Source organism: Meles meles, chromosome 10 (genome assembly GCF_922984935.1).
Source record: "Meles meles chromosome 10, mMelMel3.1 paternal haplotype, whole genome shotgun sequence".
NCBI lineage: Eukaryota > Metazoa > Chordata > Mammalia > Carnivora > Mustelidae > Meles > Meles meles.
Window position 1 is genome coordinate 97,234,034 of NC_060075.1, and position 20,658 is coordinate 97,254,691.

The following is a 20,658-nucleotide window of genomic DNA, read 5'->3' on the forward strand; positions in this document are numbered from 1 at the left end:
CCAGCCTCCTGCTCCCTCATCACTAGCAGTTTGTGAAATGATTTCTTATTTTAAACCTGCTGTGTCTTATTGATTAAAAATAAGTTCCCACTGAATTGGAGACTCTCTGTAGACCGGATGGCCAGTGCAGATTCCAAAGGCGGTGAGAAGAATTCTCTCTTACTAGTTGAGAAAACCCCGCCTTCCTGCCGTAGGTGAGATACATAAGATTAAGAAGAGGATAGGATAGCAGTTTGCCCTCATTTTGCAAGAAGAATTGCTTGGTGTGCGTTTTCCCAGCATGAGGTTAGTCCATGCACATCTGCGTCTGGAAATGCTGGGAGCCTCCACTCTGACCATCCCTGCGGGACTCCCTTTCCAGGGCCTTGCTGTTGAAGTCAAGGGGACACTCCTTCAGAGCATGTGTGGTCATGCGTGTGGCTGTTCTGAGATGCGTCCTGGCATTTTCCGCTGAGGTCACTGCTCTGATGGTTGGTCTTGCTCTTGCACTTTACGTCTGTTCTCTGCTAGCGGTGCAATTACTCACAGCGAAAATAAACTCAGAGGCAACTAAAAACACCGAAAGGCTTATTTCTCCCAAATGTGACAAAGGGAAAGGATACTGTGTTTAAAACCTCAGGAGAGAAGACTGTGAACATCCTAGTCGAAAACGGGACAGAGGCTTAAATATCCAGCTCCCTGCAGACTTCCTCCTTACGGCAGACCATTACCCCCTCCCCCAACACTGCCCCCTGGGGAAAGGATTCTCTAGCCTCTGTCTTGGTGTCCACTCGGCCTCAGATACACCCCATGTCCCTGCACAGGTGTCTTGCTGTCCTGGGTGGAGACCTCCTTCCCACCGCTACCCTAGATATCTTGCATTATTCCTTCTCCCCAAAGACCCCATCTTCATACCTGAGATTTGTCCTATCAATGCAAGATGTGCAGACAGGGAAATCACCCCCTGGTGAGACCTTTGATGTCTGTAGGAATAGGGTCACCTGGGAGGGAGTTGGCAGACATCAGCAAGGCCCAGGGTCAAAGCCTCAGAGATACAGAGAATAAAAGGAGTGTGGCATCACACTCCCCAGGGAGTTCTTTCAAGATCCTCTCGGTCCTCTTCCTGGGGGATGTGAGTCTCCACCTCTCTATCTCCAAAGCCTGGTTGTCTCCTTCCACTCCATCCTCCTGAACCCCGCCTACACCCCCCCAGCCAGAGGGCTCTTCTGGAATTGAAAGGAGACCCTGTTGTCCCCGGCGATGCCTGTCCCAGGACGTGCTGTGTGGCAGTTGCCAAGTAAACCAGCACAGGGAACCGCTAATACACAGACACAGGGTTGAGCATCACGGATGATAGATTGAGGACAGCTGTCTCATCTCCTGCTGGTGGAGATTTTTGTAAAATGATCATTTCCCTTTGGGAGGAAGGTCGCGGAGAGAGGGCTCTGCAGGGTAGATGGAGGCGCAAACGCGTGCCAGGTTGGTCGAGAGCGTGTTCGCTCTGGGTCTCGAGAACCTGAGAAGTGCCCAAGAAATGGGACCGTGTGTGAAGTGATCTCGTGATATTTATTCCACTTATTTAAAGTTCGTCTAGGTTCTGGGCTGCCGACGGCCGTCGCGAGAAGGTCAACGACCTGGCCTTCCTGGAAGAGATACAGGACCTTGCCGAAGAAATTTGTGAAATCTTGGACAAGGCAAAAATCCTACAGGAACTGTGGGCAGGAAGATCCAAGGCTCCAGGCAAGTCAGTCTCTACGCAGACACGGGCTCACGGAGGCCAAGCACCCAGAAGGTCCTTCACGTCCTGTTTACGCCTGAGTTTGCCTCATGGCATCAGGTTGTGGGGTTGTGGGGAAGAGGTCCGCTCTCTGTGTGGGAGGGCCAGCACCTGGGGCTCGTTGAGAGGCCCCGTTACTACCACTTCCTGCCCGGGAAGGCGTCCTGAGCAGGTGCAACCTTTGGAGGGGCTACAAGCGGTCCGTGCCGTCTCCCCGCAGGTCCCCTGCACACGCGCATGCGCGCAGGTCCTCCTGATTCGTCCCCCTCCTTCGGGCTGAGCTGGATGTGTCTTTCAACACAGTGATGCTCTGGAGGGTTAGCTTTCTTGACAGACCTTTTGGGCTATGGGGCCAGATAGGTCTGTGCCTTACGAAGCATGCCCGCATCCTAGGATGTGCCTTACGAAGCGTGGCCACGTCCTAGCAGGCTCTGATTCTTATTTACGAATCAGTGACAGAGACGGAGAATCAGATACGGAACTTCCTGGGGGGGGGGGGGGGTCGGCCCCCCTCCTGGCCCTATGCCGGGGGTGGGGGGCAGCCCCCAGGAATCTCATAGCACACAAAGACACTCTTATCATTCCAGAAATTCCCCAAGTCTTACGGGCTCTCCTGTCAAGGGCTGGGGACTAAGACCCGGTATAGCAAAGGATGCTCCTGTCACTGTGTCACCCCAGAAATGCGAGGGCAGAGACCGGTCTGTGCCTCTCTTACCGTGTCCCACTGTGACTCCACAGAGAATCTGAAAAAACCATAACTTTGTTCTTCTTGGCCTCTTCGAGTTTTTTTCTTTTTCTTTCTTGTCCTTCCCGAGTACTTGTCCTGAGTACTCACAATGCCTGTGGCATCAGATATCGATAGAGTAATCAATACTTTGTTGGCCATGACTGAGGTTTGCTTGACCCGTTGAGTCATTTCCTGGCACCCAATCCATTCTCTCTTGCTTTGCAAATCCGCAGTGACCGTGACCTTCAGACTTGCTCCCCAGTGTGGTTGTCCTCAAGGTTGGGGCCAGGATTGGTGATAGCCGCCTTGGTTTTAGAACTAAAACCGGGCTGGCCAGTGCTTGACTGCTCTCTGAACTAACACCTGAAATCTCTTTTATTGCAGATTCTTCTCCAAGCTCCAGTTTCTTAGCCGTAAGTATCTTAACAAACATTCGAAGCTTAATGTTATACGTATATATATAAGTATACTTACGTAGATACTTATATAAATATATATATAAGTATCTACGTATATACATATACGTATATACGTATACATATACGTGTATACGCATATACGTATACATATACGTATACGTATACACGTATATGTATATACGTAAGTATACTTAAGTATAAGATACGTAAGTATCTTAACAAACATTCTCCAGAGACCTCGTGGTTAAGTTCAAAGCACTGGTTTTATTTTATTTTTCAAATACTTTTCCTTTACGTCATCTCCACGCCCAACGTGGGGCTTGAACTCATGACCCTAAGATCAAGAGTTGCATGTTCCATCGGCTGAACCGGCCAGGCATCCCCAAGCTCTTCTTTCCAATGGTGTGTTTTCAGCAGCACTGTATTTGAGACAGCCAGAATCCCTCAAGACGTGGGTTGCAAGGCGCAGTTTGATTTTCTCAAGCAAGACTCTGGGCTGAACCTGCTGAGGGCTGGAACCCCGGGCATGGGGCCCCAGAGCCCAGACCTGGGTCTGTCCTCCCAGAGATGCCACTGGGGGCGGGGGGGGGGAGGCTGGGGTGTGACTCCCCTGGGGGAGCTCGCTGTCTCAGGAATGTTTTGGAGGCCCTTGCTTGGTGTTCGCTTTGCCATAGCTAGGGTGTGGTGTGGAAAGCTCAGGCATCTAGAATGTTCCAGAGTCTCTGTACTACATGCTGACGCAGATGGGTGCCTTCTGAACAAGCCGACCATGCTGTTGGAAGATGCATTTTCTTCCTCTTTTTCCCACACACCCCATCTCAGTCCTGCCCTGGCACCCGACCTTCCCTGCCCTGCTTACAGGTTGTGTTTAAAGCAACTGATTTACAGCTTCAGTGAGATGGAGTTAGTTCCCCCTTCTCCACACACCTCTGCCCGGGGAGGAAGCCCTTCCCACATCTGCCCGCTGAAACACACACTTTAAATTCTTAACCTCCAGTCTCAGTTTTTAAATTTATTTTATTTTTAAAAAATTAAAAAAAATCTATATTTATTTGTTTGAGCAAGCATGAACAGGAGGCAGAGGGAGAAGCAGATTCCCCACTGAGCAGGGAGCCCAATGCAGGACTCAATCCCAAGACCCTGGGATCATGACCTGAGCTGAAGGCAGACGCTTCATGACTGAGCCCCCCAGGCCCCTCCAGTCTCATTTTTTGTAAAAGTTGAAGTTAGTTTATTTGCCTGTTTATTTATTTATTTCTAATCTCTATACCCATCCTGGGGCTTGAACTCATGACTCCTGAGATCAGGAGTTGCCTGCTCTTCCAACTGAGCCAGCCCGGTGCCCCTCATTCTTTTTTTTTTCTTTTAAATCCAGGAGAAGGAAATCTGGACTGTAGTTTCTTATTCCCTTTCTGTATTGCTGGGATGTTCTTTTAGCTGTGATTTTTCATTTTCCTTCCTCCAGACCAAGGTTGTATGGTTGGGCCATGACACACAGTGGTGGGGGAGGGCAGGATGGGGGTCTCGTGCGGAGGGAGTCCAGGATTTAATTACTCACGCTGCGCTTCTGTTAGGGTTGGTTCTGCTGCGGTAACAGAAAACCCTCAAATAAGAGCAGGGGCTCCATTTCCATTTCTGTCTGAACAACTAATCATTTATTTCCAAGTCTCAAGATCGTAGACGATGATGTAGCTTGTGAGAAAAACAGACCCATACTTCTCTGTGTCTGTGAAGTCCACAGCCTCCCAGTATTTAAAATCCCAACCCAACGGGATGATCTTCAAACCTCCTCTGTCCAAAGCGGTGGCGTGCCAGGCCCGCGTCTGCACCTGCTGCGGTTCTGGAAGTCAACCCAACCCCACTGCTTCTTCAGTCGTGAACGACACGGAAGCAGGAACTCTCGGTACTTTTCCCCCACAGATGGATCTCAATAAGACCGAGGAGGTCATCTCGAAACTGGAAAAGCTCCACCAGCAGCCCCATATCTGGAAGTTTCTATTTCTTCTGCCAAGATTGTATGCAAACAACGTCCGCGTGGAAGACCGTCTCCGTGGCGGGGCATACCTCCTCCAGGCGGCTTTGAAGTAAGTGCAAAAGAGAAATCTACCAGGGGTGCCTGGGTGGCTCAGTGGATTAAGCCGCTGCCTTCGGCTCAGGTCATGATCTCAGGGTCCTGGGACTGAGTCCCAAATTGGGCTCTCTGCTCCGCAGGGAGCCTGCTTCCTCCTCTCTCTCTGCCTGCCTCGCTGCCTACTTGTGCTCTCTCTCTCTGTCAAATAAATAAATAAAATATTTAAAAAAAAAAAAAGAGAGAAATCTACCATGATAGGTGTGTTGGCTTTCTTCTCCTCACTTTTTCATGGGGATATCTGTGTATCTGGCTGATCTCTTGTTCCGTTCAAGAAACAGATCGGGAATTGCGGCACCCTGAGATGGCCCTTCGTGTCCGTTCCTGGTCTACCCATGCGGATATTTCATACAAGGGCAGTCATGTTGTCCAGATTTTGGCAACTTAACATTTCATCATTAACTTTTCATACGTTCCCGTTGTCTTCAAGCGATTATTTTTATTATGGTGATTGTTTTTAAAGATTTTCATTTTAACCTCTGCCCAACGTGGGGCTTGAACTTATAATGCCATGGGCAAGAGTCCCCTGCTCCCTCAACTGGGCCAGCCAGGCGCCCCTTCAGATGATCATTTTTAATGGTTGTTATTTGATTTTTGAGATTTTTCTTATTTACTTGCGAGAGAGGAAGAGTGAGAGAGAGAGAGAGAGCATGAGTTGGAGGAGGGGCGGGGCAGAGGGAGAAGCAGGCTCCCCGCTGAGCAGAGAGCCCAATGTGGGGTTCAATCCCAGGACCCTGAGACCATGACCTGAGCTGAAGGCAGAGGCTCCACAGGCTGAGCCCCCTAGGTGCCCCAAGTTCAGAAAATTCTAAATTTGATCATGACTTTCCACTTTCTTATGAAGGCCTATCAGTCAACAGAGGAGAACGGGGCATGTTTTGACAGTCTGTGGGTTGATTGACAAGTCATATATTTGAATATAGTGGGTGCGTTTTCACAGGTGCCCTTGCTCACTGGGCCCTGAATATGTTAGCGTGGGCGGTGACTGGGATCTCCGGAGAGAGACAGAGTTTGAAACTAGGGCTTATTGCTGACGGTTGTGGAACCATGTCAGCTCCGGCATTAATCTTATTTCTGTATTCCACTTCGGTGATGCAAGGTCAGGAAAATCCGCATGCAGTCGATTTGACTTCAATTAAAAAAGAGCTACTATTTTATTTTATTTTATTTTATTTATTTTCAGTGTTCCAAAATATATTGCTTATACCATACCCAGTAAGAACTACCATTTTTTAAAAAAGAAGAAAATTGGCATTAGATTTAGAAATAAGTATTTTTAGCTCACCTGGGTGGCTCAGTCGGTGAAAGCCTCTGCCTTTGGCTCAGGTCATGGTCTCAAGGTCCTGGGATCAAGCCCCGCTTCTCCCTCTCTCTCTGCTGCTCCCCCTGTTTGTGCGCTCGCTCTTTCTTTGTCAAATAAATAAGTAAAACTTTACAAAGAAGAAAGGATGTGGTATCGGGCAGACTGATCATTTATTAATGGTCTGTCTTGTCATCGTGGGATGCCCTTCATCACACAGGGACACCGTGCGAGACGTTCCTGAAGGGGAAGCTGCAGGGAAGTAGCCTGTCCGATGCACAGCTTATATATTGCTGGTCTCTTGTTGCTAAGATTAGACATATTCCTACTTCCTGTGAATGGATTTTCAGTTTACAGGCTTATTATTTATAATTAGACTTAATACAGTTACTTATAAAATACAACGTTTAGGTATTTGAAGAATAACATGAACATAATATAGACGCGGTCTCCCCGGAGCCCCTCATTCTGTGAAACCGGTTGGCGACCCCTGATGGTGCCCCTGACATCCTGAGATGCATGGATTCAGACAGTGGGGGGTTGGGATGCTCGCTATTCTAGGAGGGGACCTCCAGAGTTCAGACTGATGACCTGAGCTCGAAGCAGTGGGGGTGTCTGACCACGTGCTTTTTAGAGGTGATGACAGCTTGCACCCCAGCTGGCCTTGCCGGCTGTCGGAAGCATCGGTCCCTAGTCCAGGGAGTCAGGGCCACATTTGAAGCCACGTTGAGAGCTGGTTAAGTCTGTGGTCTGTCCACATCCTGCAAAGGGCTGGGACCTGGCTGCCAGGTCACAAGTAAGTCTGGGTCCATTGCCCTCAGTTTGCAAAGCCCGCTCACGTTACTTTGGTTTTCTTTTGGTTCCAGTTCCTTGGCCGCTTTGGAAGATTTAGACTGGCTGCCCCTCAACCACACTTTCTCCACGGTTTCTGAAATCGTGCTGAACGTGACCATTTCGACGCTGACATTTCTGCAGGAGCACGGGATGGCCGCCGCTGGTATGTGTACCCGAGAGCGCGTGTGGGATTTCACACGTTCCCCTGGTCACGTTCGTCAACAGCCACCGCAGAGCTCTAAAGCTGTTAAAAAATGATTTAATCAAAATGTCAAAGGCCAAAAGGAAACCATGGTTCCTGTTTCTAAAAGGTGGAAGTAGACAGAAAATTTGGAATTCAAACCTGACTTTGACTTTCTACCATTATTGAAACTCTGTGGCCACTGCTCATAAATGGGTTATTTTTAATTAAAAAATGACTGATTTTAAAATTCTTTTATTTGATGTCCTTGAGGGTTAGACCTGTCATTGGTTCTGTGATTTGAATCTTTCCTCTCTCTTCTGCTCCTATTTGGAAAAGAAAATATTTGAAAAATAGAAAGGCAGATGGAGGTAGACTTGGAAAGCCCAAACAGACAAACCTTGTTTATATGTTTTTTTATTTATTTAAGTTATCTTTACACCCAACATGGGGCTTGAACTCACGACTGAGATCAAGAGTCCCACATTCTTCCACTGAGCCAGCCAGGCACCTTTAAAATACTATTGGTTTAAAGCATACAATGTGATGATTTGAGACATGCATACATTGTTGCAGTTGTTACCACAGTGGAGTTAACGAGCCTGTCTCTCTCCTCCCCCAGTGAGTTACCTCCCCTTTGGTGAGAGCACCGAAGACCTCTTAGGAAATTTCAAGCGTATGATACAGTATTAGTAACTGTAGTCACCATGCTGTATATTAGATCTCAAGAACTTATTTGCCTTATAACTAAGTTTGTACCCTTTGACCAGTATCTCCCAATTTCCCACCTCTCAGCTCCCCCTTAACCACTCTTCTACTCTCTGTTCAGGGTATTATTTCTTCAATTACCAACTGGACCTGAATATTTTAATTCTCTCTTTCTTTTTCTCTATTTCTATCTCTTTCTGTAAGGGAAATTCAAGGGAACGGGCAGTGGAGTTAGGATTCATACACTCATCTATCCATCATTCATCCACGTAATCATCCATCCACCACTCACTCACCCATCTGTCCGTCCGTCCTTCCATCCATCCATCCATCCACCCACCCACCCATCCACTCCTTCAATAAACACGTACTGAGTACTTCCTATGAACCAAACATTGTCCTATGAGAGGGAATAAGAAATGGAATAATGCATGGTTCTTGCTCTCAGGGAAGTCCTGCTTAGTACAGGAGAGAGATGCTTCAGTAAAGAAAAAACAAAGCCCACAGAGTAGGGATCTGGCCTCTTAGGAAAAGCGTTTAGGAGAGGTTCTGAAGGATGAGTTCTAGTTCATCAAAGATGCAAGGGAGAGCTACCAGGAAGAACTATGCATGAAGCGCCCGGCTTTGGCAAGAGCCGCGTGCATTTTATGCCCATTGTGTTTGGGGCAGTGGGTGATGGCAGGGGGTAATCCAGAAAGCGATGCTGAGCCAAATCACAGAAGAATGCTGGGGCAGCTTTTGGACCAGCATTGTGGACAGACGTTCCTGGCACAGATGTGAAGGCTAGACAGAGGGGCAGGCAGGCAGACCTGGTGCCAGGAGCCCAGGATCATGTTCTCTGCCTGCTGCTAACTCTTGAAATCTGTTTCCTGACCTATGTCATGAGGTGGTTATGCACAGATTTCTACCCCTTCCAGACTTTTCTGGTTCCTTGGAACAACCTGATGTGACATCCTCCATCCCCCAGTCACACTCAGGTTCTTCTTGTTTCTGGTGACTTGGTATAGGGAGGAGTCCCTCCTGGGTAGGAGAGCCCCTGTCCTCTGGGCTCTACAAGAGGAAAGACTAGTCATTAATGTCGAATTTGCTTCTCCTCCGGGTGATTCCAGTGGGAACCAGCCGTCCTTAGCCTCAGAACGGAACCGCCCTGGTGACGTCCGTCCAAATTACAACAATCCATTTACCTTACAACTGGAACTATACGTACAGTTAAGAATGTCATTAAAATAAGCTAGTTTTTCAGTTGTCAGGGAGTCAGAGCTGAGGAACATTATGACAAATCACCTTGAGGTGACTAAAAATTATTCTCTTTTCTCTTGTCTCCTAGAAAAGTCCCTTTGGCTAATGAGCAGATCATGGTGTGGGAAGGGGAGGGACGCGCCTGTCAGTGACTTGGGGTCAAGGGCCCAGGCACGTGCTCCACTGAACTTGTGCATTCCTGTGATCTGAGCTCTGCCGTCCGGCACCGAGTGTCAAACCCTATTGTTTCTCATTGTTCTAGAATGATGATGATGATGATGATTTAATTTTATTTTATTTTTTCAGTGTTCCAAGATTCATTGTTTGATTTTTTAAAAAAAGATTTTATTTCTTTATTTGACGCAGAGAGAGACAGTGAGAGAGGGAACACAAGCAGGGGGAGCAGCAGGCAGAGGAAGAAGGAGAGGCAGACTCCCGGCTGAGCAGGGAGCCTGATGCGGGGCTTGATCCCAGGACTCTGGGATTGTGACCTGAGCTGAAGGCAGATGCTTAATGACTGAGCTACCAGGTGCCCCAGAATGATTCTATAGTTTGATACCCCTCAGTGACTGGTGTCACTGTTTTCCCCTCCTTTCTAGAATTCTGTGCATAATCCTGATACGTTCTGAGAGCAGCAGAGTTTAACGGTTACCACGCAGGGTCGGGGCTCCCATCTGGGTTTGAGTCATGACAAAAGCCAGCAGCGTGACATCATATGACTCACTGTCTGCTTCCTTCTCCCCCAGAAGAGGGTAATTATTACACCTACCTGGCGTGTTGTGGGGAACTCAGCAAGACCTGGCGAGGGAAAGGCCTGGCCTGGGGCCTGCCTCTTTGACATACAATAAATGTCAGTTTAAAATCTCAGAACCAGGAGCCCTGGGGTGGCTCAGTCAGTTGAGTTTCTGGCTCTTGGTTTTGGCTCAGGTGCTGATCTCGGGGTCTTGCGATTGAGCCCTACGTTTGGCTTTGCGTTCAGTGCGAGGTCTGCTTAGGATTCTCTCTCCCCCTCTGCCGCTGCCCTCAATAAATAAATAAGTAAATAAGTAAATAATTAAATAAATGTTAAAACTAAAATAAAACCATAGAACCAGACCTTGTCCCCTTTATGCATAGACAGCTAGACTAAGAGCAAGGGGTCTCAGGTTTCTGGGATCTGCCCCACTTCGATGCCTTCCTAAAGTCCCCTCTAGCTGACCCTTTTGTAAGCGGCAGGACTATGTCCTTCCTGGAGAACCACAGTATTAAGTTAAAGGTACTGAGAGAGGGGGCCTGGGGGGCTCAGTCGGTGAAGCGCCTGCCTTTGGCTCACGTCATGATCCCAGGGTCCTGGAATCGAGCCCCATGGTGGGCTCCCTGCTCAGTGAGGAGCCTGCTTCTCCTTCTCCTTCTGTCTGCTGCTCCCCCTGCTTGTGTTTTCTCTGACTCTCTCTCTCAAATAAATAAAAACTAAGAAAAAAATAAGGGTACCGAGAGGTCACGCAAGTGGGAATGGTTTTGTGGTCCTTTGCATATGTGGACGCCTAGGAGAGGCTTATGGTTCACGATCCGAACACTGTCACGCTACTGGGATTTCAGAGGAAGGCTCACCTTGGAATTTATAAGCTTTTAGGTCTGCAGTCGCCAGGCCACAGTCACAGAAATTATGTCAAACCTCGGGGGGTGGGTGGGTTTGGAATTATATTCTGCACGTGCCGTTTCCAGGAAGTGTTGCTGGTTTCTTTGGGTCCCTAATGAGTTTTATACCTTGATTAATTCTTTTAAGGGATCTTTTATCTGTGACCTTAAATGGTTTTCAGAAATGCGGTTATATATTTATTTTTTGAGAAGTATTTTATTTTATTTATTTATTTGAGAGAGAGGTAGAGCAGGGGGAGGAGCAGAGGGAACGGGACCAGCAAACTCTTTGCAGAGCACGGAGGTGACTCAGGGCTCGATCCCATGGCCCTGAGACCATGACCTGAGCTGAAATCAAGAACCAGATGCTCAACTGACCGAGGGACCCAGGCACCCTGGAAATGTGGTTTTAAAGAGGGCAGTATTTTCTGCTGCGAATTTACTGCCATTTATCCTTTTCCTGATGCTAGATGCTTCGCGGGTTTTAGTATGGACTCCGTGTAAGACCAGTGCCATAGCGTTGTGGTGTATGTTACTTCTTCATGCATCTGGTTAGGCTTCTCGAGAAGGATTTTTTAAAAGTGTAATTATCAGGCTCGGTGATTGGAATTTCGTAGAGCTCTTGAAATATGTTGTCATATTCCGTCTGGAAACTCTGTGGTCAGAATATGAGGGCTGTGGGCCATCCTACCAAGCTGTGAGGCATCCTGTGGTCCCTTCTGTTTGCTTCTCCGACCTGATTGCCTGGAGAGCATTTGGTCTCCACTTGCTTTTCCCGGTGGACTGAACGAGGCGCCGCTCTCTGAATCGTGCGTCGCACTGTCGCCGCCTTAACTGACGGGGGTCCCTCACTGGTTGCCTTGCAGGGTCCAGATACAACCTGTCCCTGCGGGAGCTGGTGTGGGACCCACAGAAGGTCCAGGCTGACCTCAAATCCCGATTTGGCTTCGATGACCTTCACGCAGAACAAATCCTGAATTACTCCATGGAATTTCAGGAGGTACGCTCGCTTGAGGCTTCTCACACTGTGGGGTTTCCCCTCAAGAGAGTTCCTCGAAGGGTGCTCCTAGGGCGGGTGGGCAGTGGGATGGGAGACAAGCAGGACAGGGAGTCCTCCGCGAGCATCGGAGCCACTTGGATCGGTCTGGCCCTTCTAGAAGTCTCCCTTCCTCTTACCTGGTCATTGTATCCCAGCCCCAATGGTGGTCTGGAAGTAAGAGAATAATTAGTCACAGTCATTCTCTCTCTTGGCCCCTACAAGGGGTCGGGACGGGAGCGAGGGGCAGGAGCTGGGGGGCTCACCAGATAGGAGCCTCCCTTTTCAAACTGTATAAACTAAAGGGGTTGGAAGAGCTGAGCCCTGGAGACCCAGCTCGCCACTGCTACTCCTGAGTTTCTAGAAGGCTCTCTATCCGTGCCTTTCCTTTGTCAGTCCCATGTGTTTGCTGGCACTCCTGCTTTGCACGGGGCAGGGTCCGAAAACCGTGCACCTGTCTCCGTTGGCTGCACAGATCCCTCCAGGGTGAGGGCCTTGCTGGTTGGGGTCGAGGGGCTGGACGTTTGGACAAGACCTGCGCTCTTTGGCTTGGGTCTTGTTCTATGCTCAGGGCATGGGTTTTGCTCACTTCTCCGAGGTCCACCACCTGGCACTTCCCGGCTGGCACTTCTCACATTTTCACAGCCACTATGTGCACGTGAACAGTTGCTCTTCACTTCTGGGTTACTGACCGGTACCATGAGTCTGGGGGTCAGCCACTGGCCTCTGTTGGATGCTGCTGCTAACAGCTGTGTGTCTGGAAAATTCCTCTGCCAGCGGGTCTCAGGCTTGGCCAGGATGGGTGGGTTCCTGGGCTCCTCCTGCACCTGGCACCATTTCACTAACCACTGACCTCCCATGGAACTTGGAATTGGGCCCCGTGGCGTCTGTCGTGGGCATAGGGGAAAGCCAGGGGGCTGATGCTACTCTGCTTTCTCTAGACTCAGGATCCTGCTTTCTCATTATTTTGGAATGTAGTTTGCATCACATTACACAGAACCTTTACTTTAGAATGGTAAGTATTTCAAGATTAGAATTCCAGGGACACCTGGGTGGCTCAGTGGGTTAAGCATCTGCCTTCAGCTCAGGTCATGATCCCAGAGTCCTGGGATCAAGTCCCACATTGGGCTCCCTGCTCAGCGAGGAGCTTGATTCTCCCTCTCCCTCTGCTGCTCCCCCTGCTTCTGCACATGCTCTGTCTCTGCTCCCTCTGTCAAATACATAAATAAAATCTTTAAAAAGATTAGAATTACAAGAGTGATGGTCGGGAAGGGCACAGAGCATATGTCACAGGTCTGAGGATTCCCTGGCTGCTGGGACACGTTTCCGCCAGCCTGGTGGTCCCACACAACACACAGTTATGATGGCACAGCTCTGGAAGTCGGACATCCCAAACGGGTGTCTGGGGGCTCAAAGCAGGATGTCTGTGTCCCTTCTATAGGCTCCAGGGAGTGCGCTCTCCTTCCCTTCTTAGCTTCTAGAAGCCGCTGCATCGTGGCTCCGGGCCCCTCTCCCCTCAGGACAGAGGTGATGGGGTATTTTCTCCAAGGCATTTGCCTTCCCCTCCCACGTGTAAGGAGCCCTGTGATTTCAGTGGGTTCAGTTCATAATCCAGGGTGGTCTCCCCCTCTCAGAGTCTGCTGGTCAGCAACCGTAATTCCACCTGCTGAGGGAAAACCTACTCATAGGCTCTGGGCATTCGGAGGTGAGCACCTCGGGGCACCATCACCCTGCCCCCCACCCACATGAGGCCCTTCGCCATCCAGCATTCGCAGAGCCTCCCAGGGCCTCCCCTGGTCCCATCTGACTGTGGGCACTGCCACTCCGGGCCTTTGCACGTGCTGCTCCCAGAAGAGAGGAATCTCTCCCGCTTCCTTTCTTCACTGCCCACCCAGAAGACAGATACATCACGGCTCATGTCCCCGTGTGACCCCCATGTCCTCCCTCCCCCATGACCCATCACGAGGCCATTGCAGGAAACCTGACCGAGCCGTGTCCCCGTCTCAGAGACTGTGCGAGTCCTGTGGGATGGGACGGGGCCATGTTTCCCTCACGGGATACCGTGGCTTTGTGATAGTCACCAGTGAGCGTCAGTCCTCTGTGTCCCGAAGGAAGCTTCCAAGGAGGCTGTGGAGTGTTAATTCCTTTTGGCTGTCGCCATCCGTAGAGGTTTTGGAACGTCGTGCGCAGTTACTGTAAATCCACGTAATGGGAACGTGGCTCGTTCCCACGCACATGGAAGTGTTTTTACGGAGCTGCAGGAGAAAAACTGTGTGTAGAAGTTCATGTACAGAAATAAGGGAGATTTGGGTCCAAAATGTCAAACCGTTTCTGACCCACAAGTCCAGTGTGACTTGTCCCGGCTTTGTCCGCCTTTGGTAACTGGAAGAGAAAATGTTTCTGGCGAAAGCTGCTTTGGGGGTGCCTGGTGCCAGGTGAATGGGGCTGGCCCGCTGTCTGCTTTCAGCCATGTCCTTGACCCGGAGAAACTGCTCTTTCCACTGTTTGTGGATGATCCTGAAGCAGGTCATTCCAGAAGGCGTCCCTCCACCCGACCACATAAGCGACCCTTTATCAGCCTGTTCCTTCTCCCATCAAGCAAAGCCCTGAGCTCTTCCTTGCCAGGGTTGTGGTATTATTCTTGGAAGAGAACATTCTGAAAAAAGCAGACTTGTAACGATGTTTCTTTTCATTGGCAGATTCCCACAGAAGCAGCTTTGGAGCGGATGGTATGTTCCGTCTTGTCCCGGACTTCCGAGGACGAAGCTGTCCCAGAGGGTCACCCTGCAGACTGTTCCCCGCGCTGGTCTGAGGCCACAGACTACCTGGTGCATGCGGTCAGCTGGCTGCAAGCGTCCAAGCAGGTGCCGTCCACAGAGACCCGCTCAGCGTGTCCACACCCATCTCTTTTCTCCCCATCTCTCAACTCTGATTTTATTGATTTTTATAGCATTTGATTTCTTTTTGGGAACTCAGGTAACACGGGGTGTAAATGTGCTCCGTGGTATTGGATGAGGGTCCTGTGCAGCTACAAAGCTGAGAACCCGTTCCCTTTCCCCGCATTCTGTTCCCTGTTTCCTTGCTGCCCTTTCCAGGGACAAGCCCCGGGAGCCCCAGGTCCTGCCCAATAAGTGCCCTTCTCCTGCGTGTGTCCGCCGGCCTCCACTCGCTGAGGCCTCACTGCAAACGTCCCCAGAAAGCCTGTCTTACACTGAGATGCACACGTGGCCGTGACAAGAACTGTAGTGTGTTTTTGGCATGTTTCCACGGGGCTCCTTGGATGATCACCTTGGGCATTCGGAAGCAGGGGTCCAGCCCCCTGGAGCTCTTGAGGTAGGGGGCGCCACTCAGCCTGTCCCTTCACTCTGGCTTTGACGAGAAGCACCGTACTCGAACCGTAACCAATTTAAGGGAAACTGAGAAAGGTGCTGTGGCCCGCTTTCATGGGTGTGAGTGTGGAGCCCGACACGGGGCTCGATTTCACAACCCTGAGATCACGACCTGAGCCAAAACTGAGAGTTGGATGCTCCACCGACCAAGCCCTGCGGGCGCCCCCGCCTTCTCTTTTGCAAGTGTCACTGGGGCAAAGGGAAGAGAAACGGGAGCCCAATGGAAACACTGTGTGCAGCCATTGATGCCATTTCTAATCCTTAGTTTCTGAGTAGAAATTAAAGCCTACAGCATGTGACAGACCTTTCAATCTGGCAACATCATAAACACGGGCCATCCGTCCTCTAGAAGACTCCGTTACTGTATCCCATGCACACGCTTTCCTGTCTACTGGTTACGATTAATAACACTGTTTCCATTTCTGCGTGTGCAGGTGTTCCCTGGCGTTCTCCAGCAGGTGCTCGCCGGGGCCGCCCGCAGCCTGGAAGCTCTCCGAGGTCCGGTCGTGGAGGGGCGGGAGCCACAGCAGGTGGTGAAGGTTCTGCAGGCTCTGCTTCCCCTCCTGAGTGACAGCTTGGCGGCAGATGGCCCCACCGGCAGCCGCCCGTCTCCCAAGATGTAAGGCGTGCTTTCCTGTTTGATTACTGGTTAGGCTCGTGAGCCTGAATGTTAAGGACGTGTAATGAGACAGCGAGAGCAGAATTCACAGGACCACGGCTAGACAGTGCTTCCTAGTCAGTAGCTGGGAGATGACTCCAGGCTGGTGTCGTGGGGACCGTCCCGAATCATTTGCCCCAAACTGATGTCTGTATTTTTCTTTTTTTTTTTTTTTTTAAAGATTTTACCCATTTATTTGCCAGAGAGAGAGAGAGAGAGTGAGAGCAAGAGCACAAGCAGGGGGAGTGGCAGAGGGAGAGGGAGAAGCAGGATCCCTGCCAAGCAGGGAGCCGGATGCAGGACTCGATCCTAGGACCCTGAGATCATGACCTGAGCCAAGGGCAGACATTTAACCCACTGGAACATGCCCCGCCCCCCGCCCCCGGCGTCCCCCTGTGTCTGTTCAGATGAGGGCAACAACCCGGTGGGGGAGCATATCCAAGAAGGGGGTCAGTCTTCTGGATTTCAGACACTTTAAAATGAACAAAAGCATTGTGGAGGCTCTTTCATGGAAGGAACTGTTTTCACGGTTGTTTTGAAGTTTTGCACCGTTGAAATGTTGGCGGGAGGTCTGGAAACACTTCAGAAATGGGGAAGAGTAGAGTGGTGGCCTCTTCCTTTTTGAGATAAGCCGAACGGATTCCCGATGGGTCGGTTCTGTTGCGGTACTGGGCCTTATTTTTCAGCAGGCCCTGCCCTTGGCAGGAACTTGGCCCCGTTACATGCCTCAGGTATAGGCTCTCCTTGGAAGCGAACAGAGGATGTCTCAATATTGTCTCCGAAGGGTCCTCTTCAAGCCACGGGCCTCGGACCACCTGCTGCCACACAGCACGAGGGAGAATTGCATCGTTAGAATCGCACGGGGTCGGGGCGTGTTCTTAGTATACACATGACATAATACACGTATCTACATAACTGGACACGTTTCCGACTCCCTTGAGTTTTCTGGAACCTGGTGAGGAAGGAGGATCTTGCTTTTGAAGGTCTAGTTTCCTGTTTTATCTTAGAGATCTCCCGGGTGCTAGCCATAGAGTAGGTCACCTTCCTGAACTTACAAACCTCCCCATGCCCCTGTCGCTTCTGCCCGGGCCACAGAGAGCCCCGGGGCACTCTGGCTCTCAGCTCCTCCAGGGATTGGGGATGTGAGAGACCCCCTTGGAGGACCAGGTGTGGCTGGCCTGGGCTTCTCTTTCCGCCCACACTCAGGACGGGAAGCTGGGGGGTCTCCCCGCAGCTACTGTGTGCGCCGGGCCAGCCGTGGGGCCCTGGAGCCTCCCTTTCTCTCCACACCTACCTCTGTTCAGGGATACAGATGGCCTCCGCTTGGCCATCTGGGTAACAAGCATGTCTCTAGCTCGTGCACTTCTGGTCCCTGGGTTTCCACCTTCCCATGCTGATGGCATTTCTTGGTGGCCCCCGAGTCCCTTACCAGTTACACTTACCCTTGGTCTGCTGCAGACTTCATGCAGCTCCCCCACCCCGTGGCCTTGTGTCTTCCTCTCTAAGGAAGGAAGGACCCACCCCACCCCTTGTTATGGCCAGCAGGGAGACCCCGGGGTTGAGGACACCCCACACTTAGTGGCGGCTCACAAGTGCTACCCAGTCCCTCACGACTCCCACGTCTCACATCTCCCACGTCTCAGGCCTCCCACGGCATCTGCCTCTCTCTCCTCAACTCTTTCCCCCTCCCCCACCCGGGCCCTCCATCCCGCCTTTCATAGGCTCACTGAGTTTCCTCCTCCGAAGTGCCCTCGCACAGACCTTCCCGGCTCAGTCTTGCCTTGTGAATCCCGTGTTTTCGCAGCGGCTTGTTGCCTGCATTCAGTGTGGGGGCGGCCGTGGCTCGAGTCCCAGCGCCGTCCTCTGTGCTGACACCTGCTTCGGCCGCTGGGCTTGCGTCCCCTCCTGGCATTCCTCAGTGTGTCCCACTTAGTGCTCGGTGTCATCATGATTTTAGATGCTGCCTGCCCGTCCTGAAGTTAGCCCTCGTTTGCCCACGGCGCCTCTGGATCCTCGTACCATCCACACTGCCCTTGGTGGGAAACTGCTGGCCAGAACATCACAGCTCATTACTTCTACCTGATTCTCACCAATCGTTCACACCTTCTCTCTTCCAAGTCCCAACTTCCAACCGGAAGGCCCATCAAGCCTTCCTATGGGACCGAGGACACACGTCATTAGAGACAGGGGGTGCTTGTGGTGTCGCCTGTTCCTGCCTGGACCTCCTGCACCGGGGTGATGAGATGTGGGAGAGGCGGGCTGGTGTGGGCATGGGGCCAGGCAGGGCCAGGCGAGGGCCAGGTGCCACCTGTCGCTGGGCCCCAGCCTTGGGCACATTGCACGGGTGCCCCTAGCAGCATCTTCTGGGTCTCAGCTTCCGGCTCACTTTCTTTTCCAGGGCAGGAGATCCCTGTGCTTGCAGGGACGCCCGAGGGTCTGCCTTCTCCTGCTGGGGCACTTGCTCCCACAGTGTGACCCCCACCTGGTTCTTTACTCGAACATTCTGTTCCAATTTCAGCTTCTCTCACTGCGGAGTCCCTGTCTTTCCAGCTGCTCGTCTGGGTAGCTCCCTCCCTCTTCCTGAGTGGGGCACCCTCTGGGGGCATCAGAGAGCCTCTGGGGTGGGGAGGAGCTTCGGCTGTCTGGGACAGCTGGACAAGTGTCCCTCACTCCCCCACCCCTGTGACTGCCTGCCTTCCTGGGGAGCATGGGTTCTGCAGCTGTCAGCTGGGGAGCAACTGTGTCTGCACCAGGGGCCTGTTCTCCACTCCCCACGCAGGGGCTGCAGGTGTCCAGCTGCCCGGCTGGGAGTCCTTGGCCCTGGGAGACTCTTACAGCTCCTGCTAATTCACCTTCTATGGGTCCCGCGCCCACCACGCAGAGCGCGGCATTCTGACACTCTTCTTCAAATAGTTTCCTGTGCCCTCAGATTACTGCCTCTGCAGCAGCTGGAGAATGTCCTTCGAGAACTGCCCCTGTGGCCAGCCCTGAAGAGACCGCTTCTGCTCCTTGGGACGCTCAGGAACGCCGTAGCCCAGAATTTGCGTTTTGTTCAAGGTAAACTGGCTGGGTCTTACTTGTCTCCGGCTCACTAGGGGCCCACGTGAGACTGAAAAGCAGATTTGAAACTGCCTGATGCCTTTGTTGGGCATAGTTATCACGGTGTGTTTTATGCTCTGCAGGGTGGCTGGGAGGCGGGGCGGGGGCTTCTCCCCTCTCCGTGGTGGAGAGAGAAGAAATGAGGACCGATGTCGCTTTTGAAGTGAAGCTCTCCTCTCCCCGCGATGCCATCCTCACGCGTCTCTAGGACGCATGAAACAACAGCACAATGATTTTCTGTTTTCCTCTCTCAGGGAGATCATAAAATGTCTGATAACAGGTGCAGTTTGCCAAGCTGCAGGTTTTCTGAATTCCCTGTGCTCGTCGCGGCCGTGTGGAGAAGCCGGGTGGGGAGAAGTGTGCTTTAGGGGAAATAGTCATGCGTCCGTTTGTCGACTTTACAGCAGTGCTCACGTGCCTGGAGAGACCAGCTAACAGCTCCACACTGCGCGGACCCGAGCGACTGCACCCAGAAAGGGACGCGTTCCTTCAGTGGAAGCAGGTAAAGCACAGCACAGCGTTCCAAATCAACGGGTTTGAGAAAACGTTCAAGCAGCTCATGCCTTCTTCCGTTTTGCCCCTGCTGTGAGCTGTGCTGGCAAAATGTGCCAGCAAAGAGGACAACTTTTCGAAGAGCTTTGTCTTATTTTGGAATTCAGACGGCTGCTGGTGTCTGGTTGTGGCTCTCCAGCCCTTGGGGGGCGACACAAGCCTCTCTGAGTCACCCCTCCTTCTCCCCTTCGTCTTTCAGGTCTTGGTAAAGAAGGCTACGGACAGGTGCCTAAATGCCAGCTTGTCTGGGAAGGAGGTGCTCCCATGTCGTGGGAACCTTGGCACCTGGGAGCGCCTCCGGGCGCTGGCGTGTCCCCATGACTCCACCAAGAGCAGCGTTTTCAACGAGCTACTGCGGTCAGCAGAGGACGCGGTAAGTAGTCGCCTTCTGATCTCATCTGCTGATGCCAGTGGGCTGATTTTGCAGGTTAGACACCCCCCATCCCATGGAAATCTAGCTGCCCCTGCTCCATCCCTCCTCTGGCCCCTCAGAGGCTGCCCATCACCCACCGGCCCAAATCTCCTTGACAGCAGTTTTCCCCAAGAGCACCCCGAACTCTCAGACCGCACCTCCCCACCCCCCTGGTTTCCGGGCTCCCTGTCCACTCCATCCCTGGCTGCAGACGTCGAGAGACTGGAAGCGTATCTTTGGGCATCGACCAGCTTGGAGCACAGAGCCGTGGCCAGCCCTGCTCCTCCATGTCCCTGCCCCTTGCTGAGAGCTCGAGAGAGTGGGGAGCGGTCTGTTAGTAAACTCCATGATGTCCCCTTCGACCCATATTTTTCTCGCCAAGCCCTGCAAGTGATAGTACCATTCTGCTTTCTGCTATTCATTTTCTTCCTCTGCATGCCGTGTTTCATTTCTTGTTTTCTCACGCTGCCTGGTAGGGGTGGGCTGGAAGGGGCACCTGTGCTTCTGGCGTGTGTGTGTGTGTGTGTGTGTGTGTGTGTTTTCTTGGTTGGAGGATGTGGGCTATTAATCGTGGAGCAGAATCACAGGAGCGTGACCCCAAGG

The 20,658-nt window shown here is 51.6% G+C and overlaps 1 protein-coding gene across 1 annotated transcript in view; it reads left to right on the forward strand.

Moving 5' to 3' along the window:
- ABCA13 (ATP binding cassette subfamily A member 13) overlaps positions 1-20,658 on the forward strand; it is a 322,891-nt gene that overhangs the window by 20,842 nt on the left and 281,391 nt on the right. Inside the window, exons 4-14 of the mRNA XM_046020270.1 lie at positions 1,565-1,719; positions 2,868-2,896; positions 4,823-4,986; positions 7,197-7,327; positions 9,085-9,091; positions 11,783-11,909; positions 14,645-14,809; positions 15,769-15,953; positions 18,922-19,049; positions 19,496-19,593; positions 19,843-20,016. Of these exons, the coding sequence (XP_045876226.1) occupies positions 1,565-1,719; positions 2,868-2,896; positions 4,823-4,986; positions 7,197-7,327; positions 9,085-9,091; positions 11,783-11,909; positions 14,645-14,809; positions 15,769-15,953; positions 18,922-19,049; positions 19,496-19,593; positions 19,843-20,016 (1,363 nt within the window). The remainder of the gene's footprint in view (positions 1-1,564; positions 1,720-2,867; positions 2,897-4,822; positions 4,987-7,196; positions 7,328-9,084; positions 9,092-11,782; positions 11,910-14,644; positions 14,810-15,768; positions 15,954-18,921; positions 19,050-19,495; positions 19,594-19,842; positions 20,017-20,658) is intronic.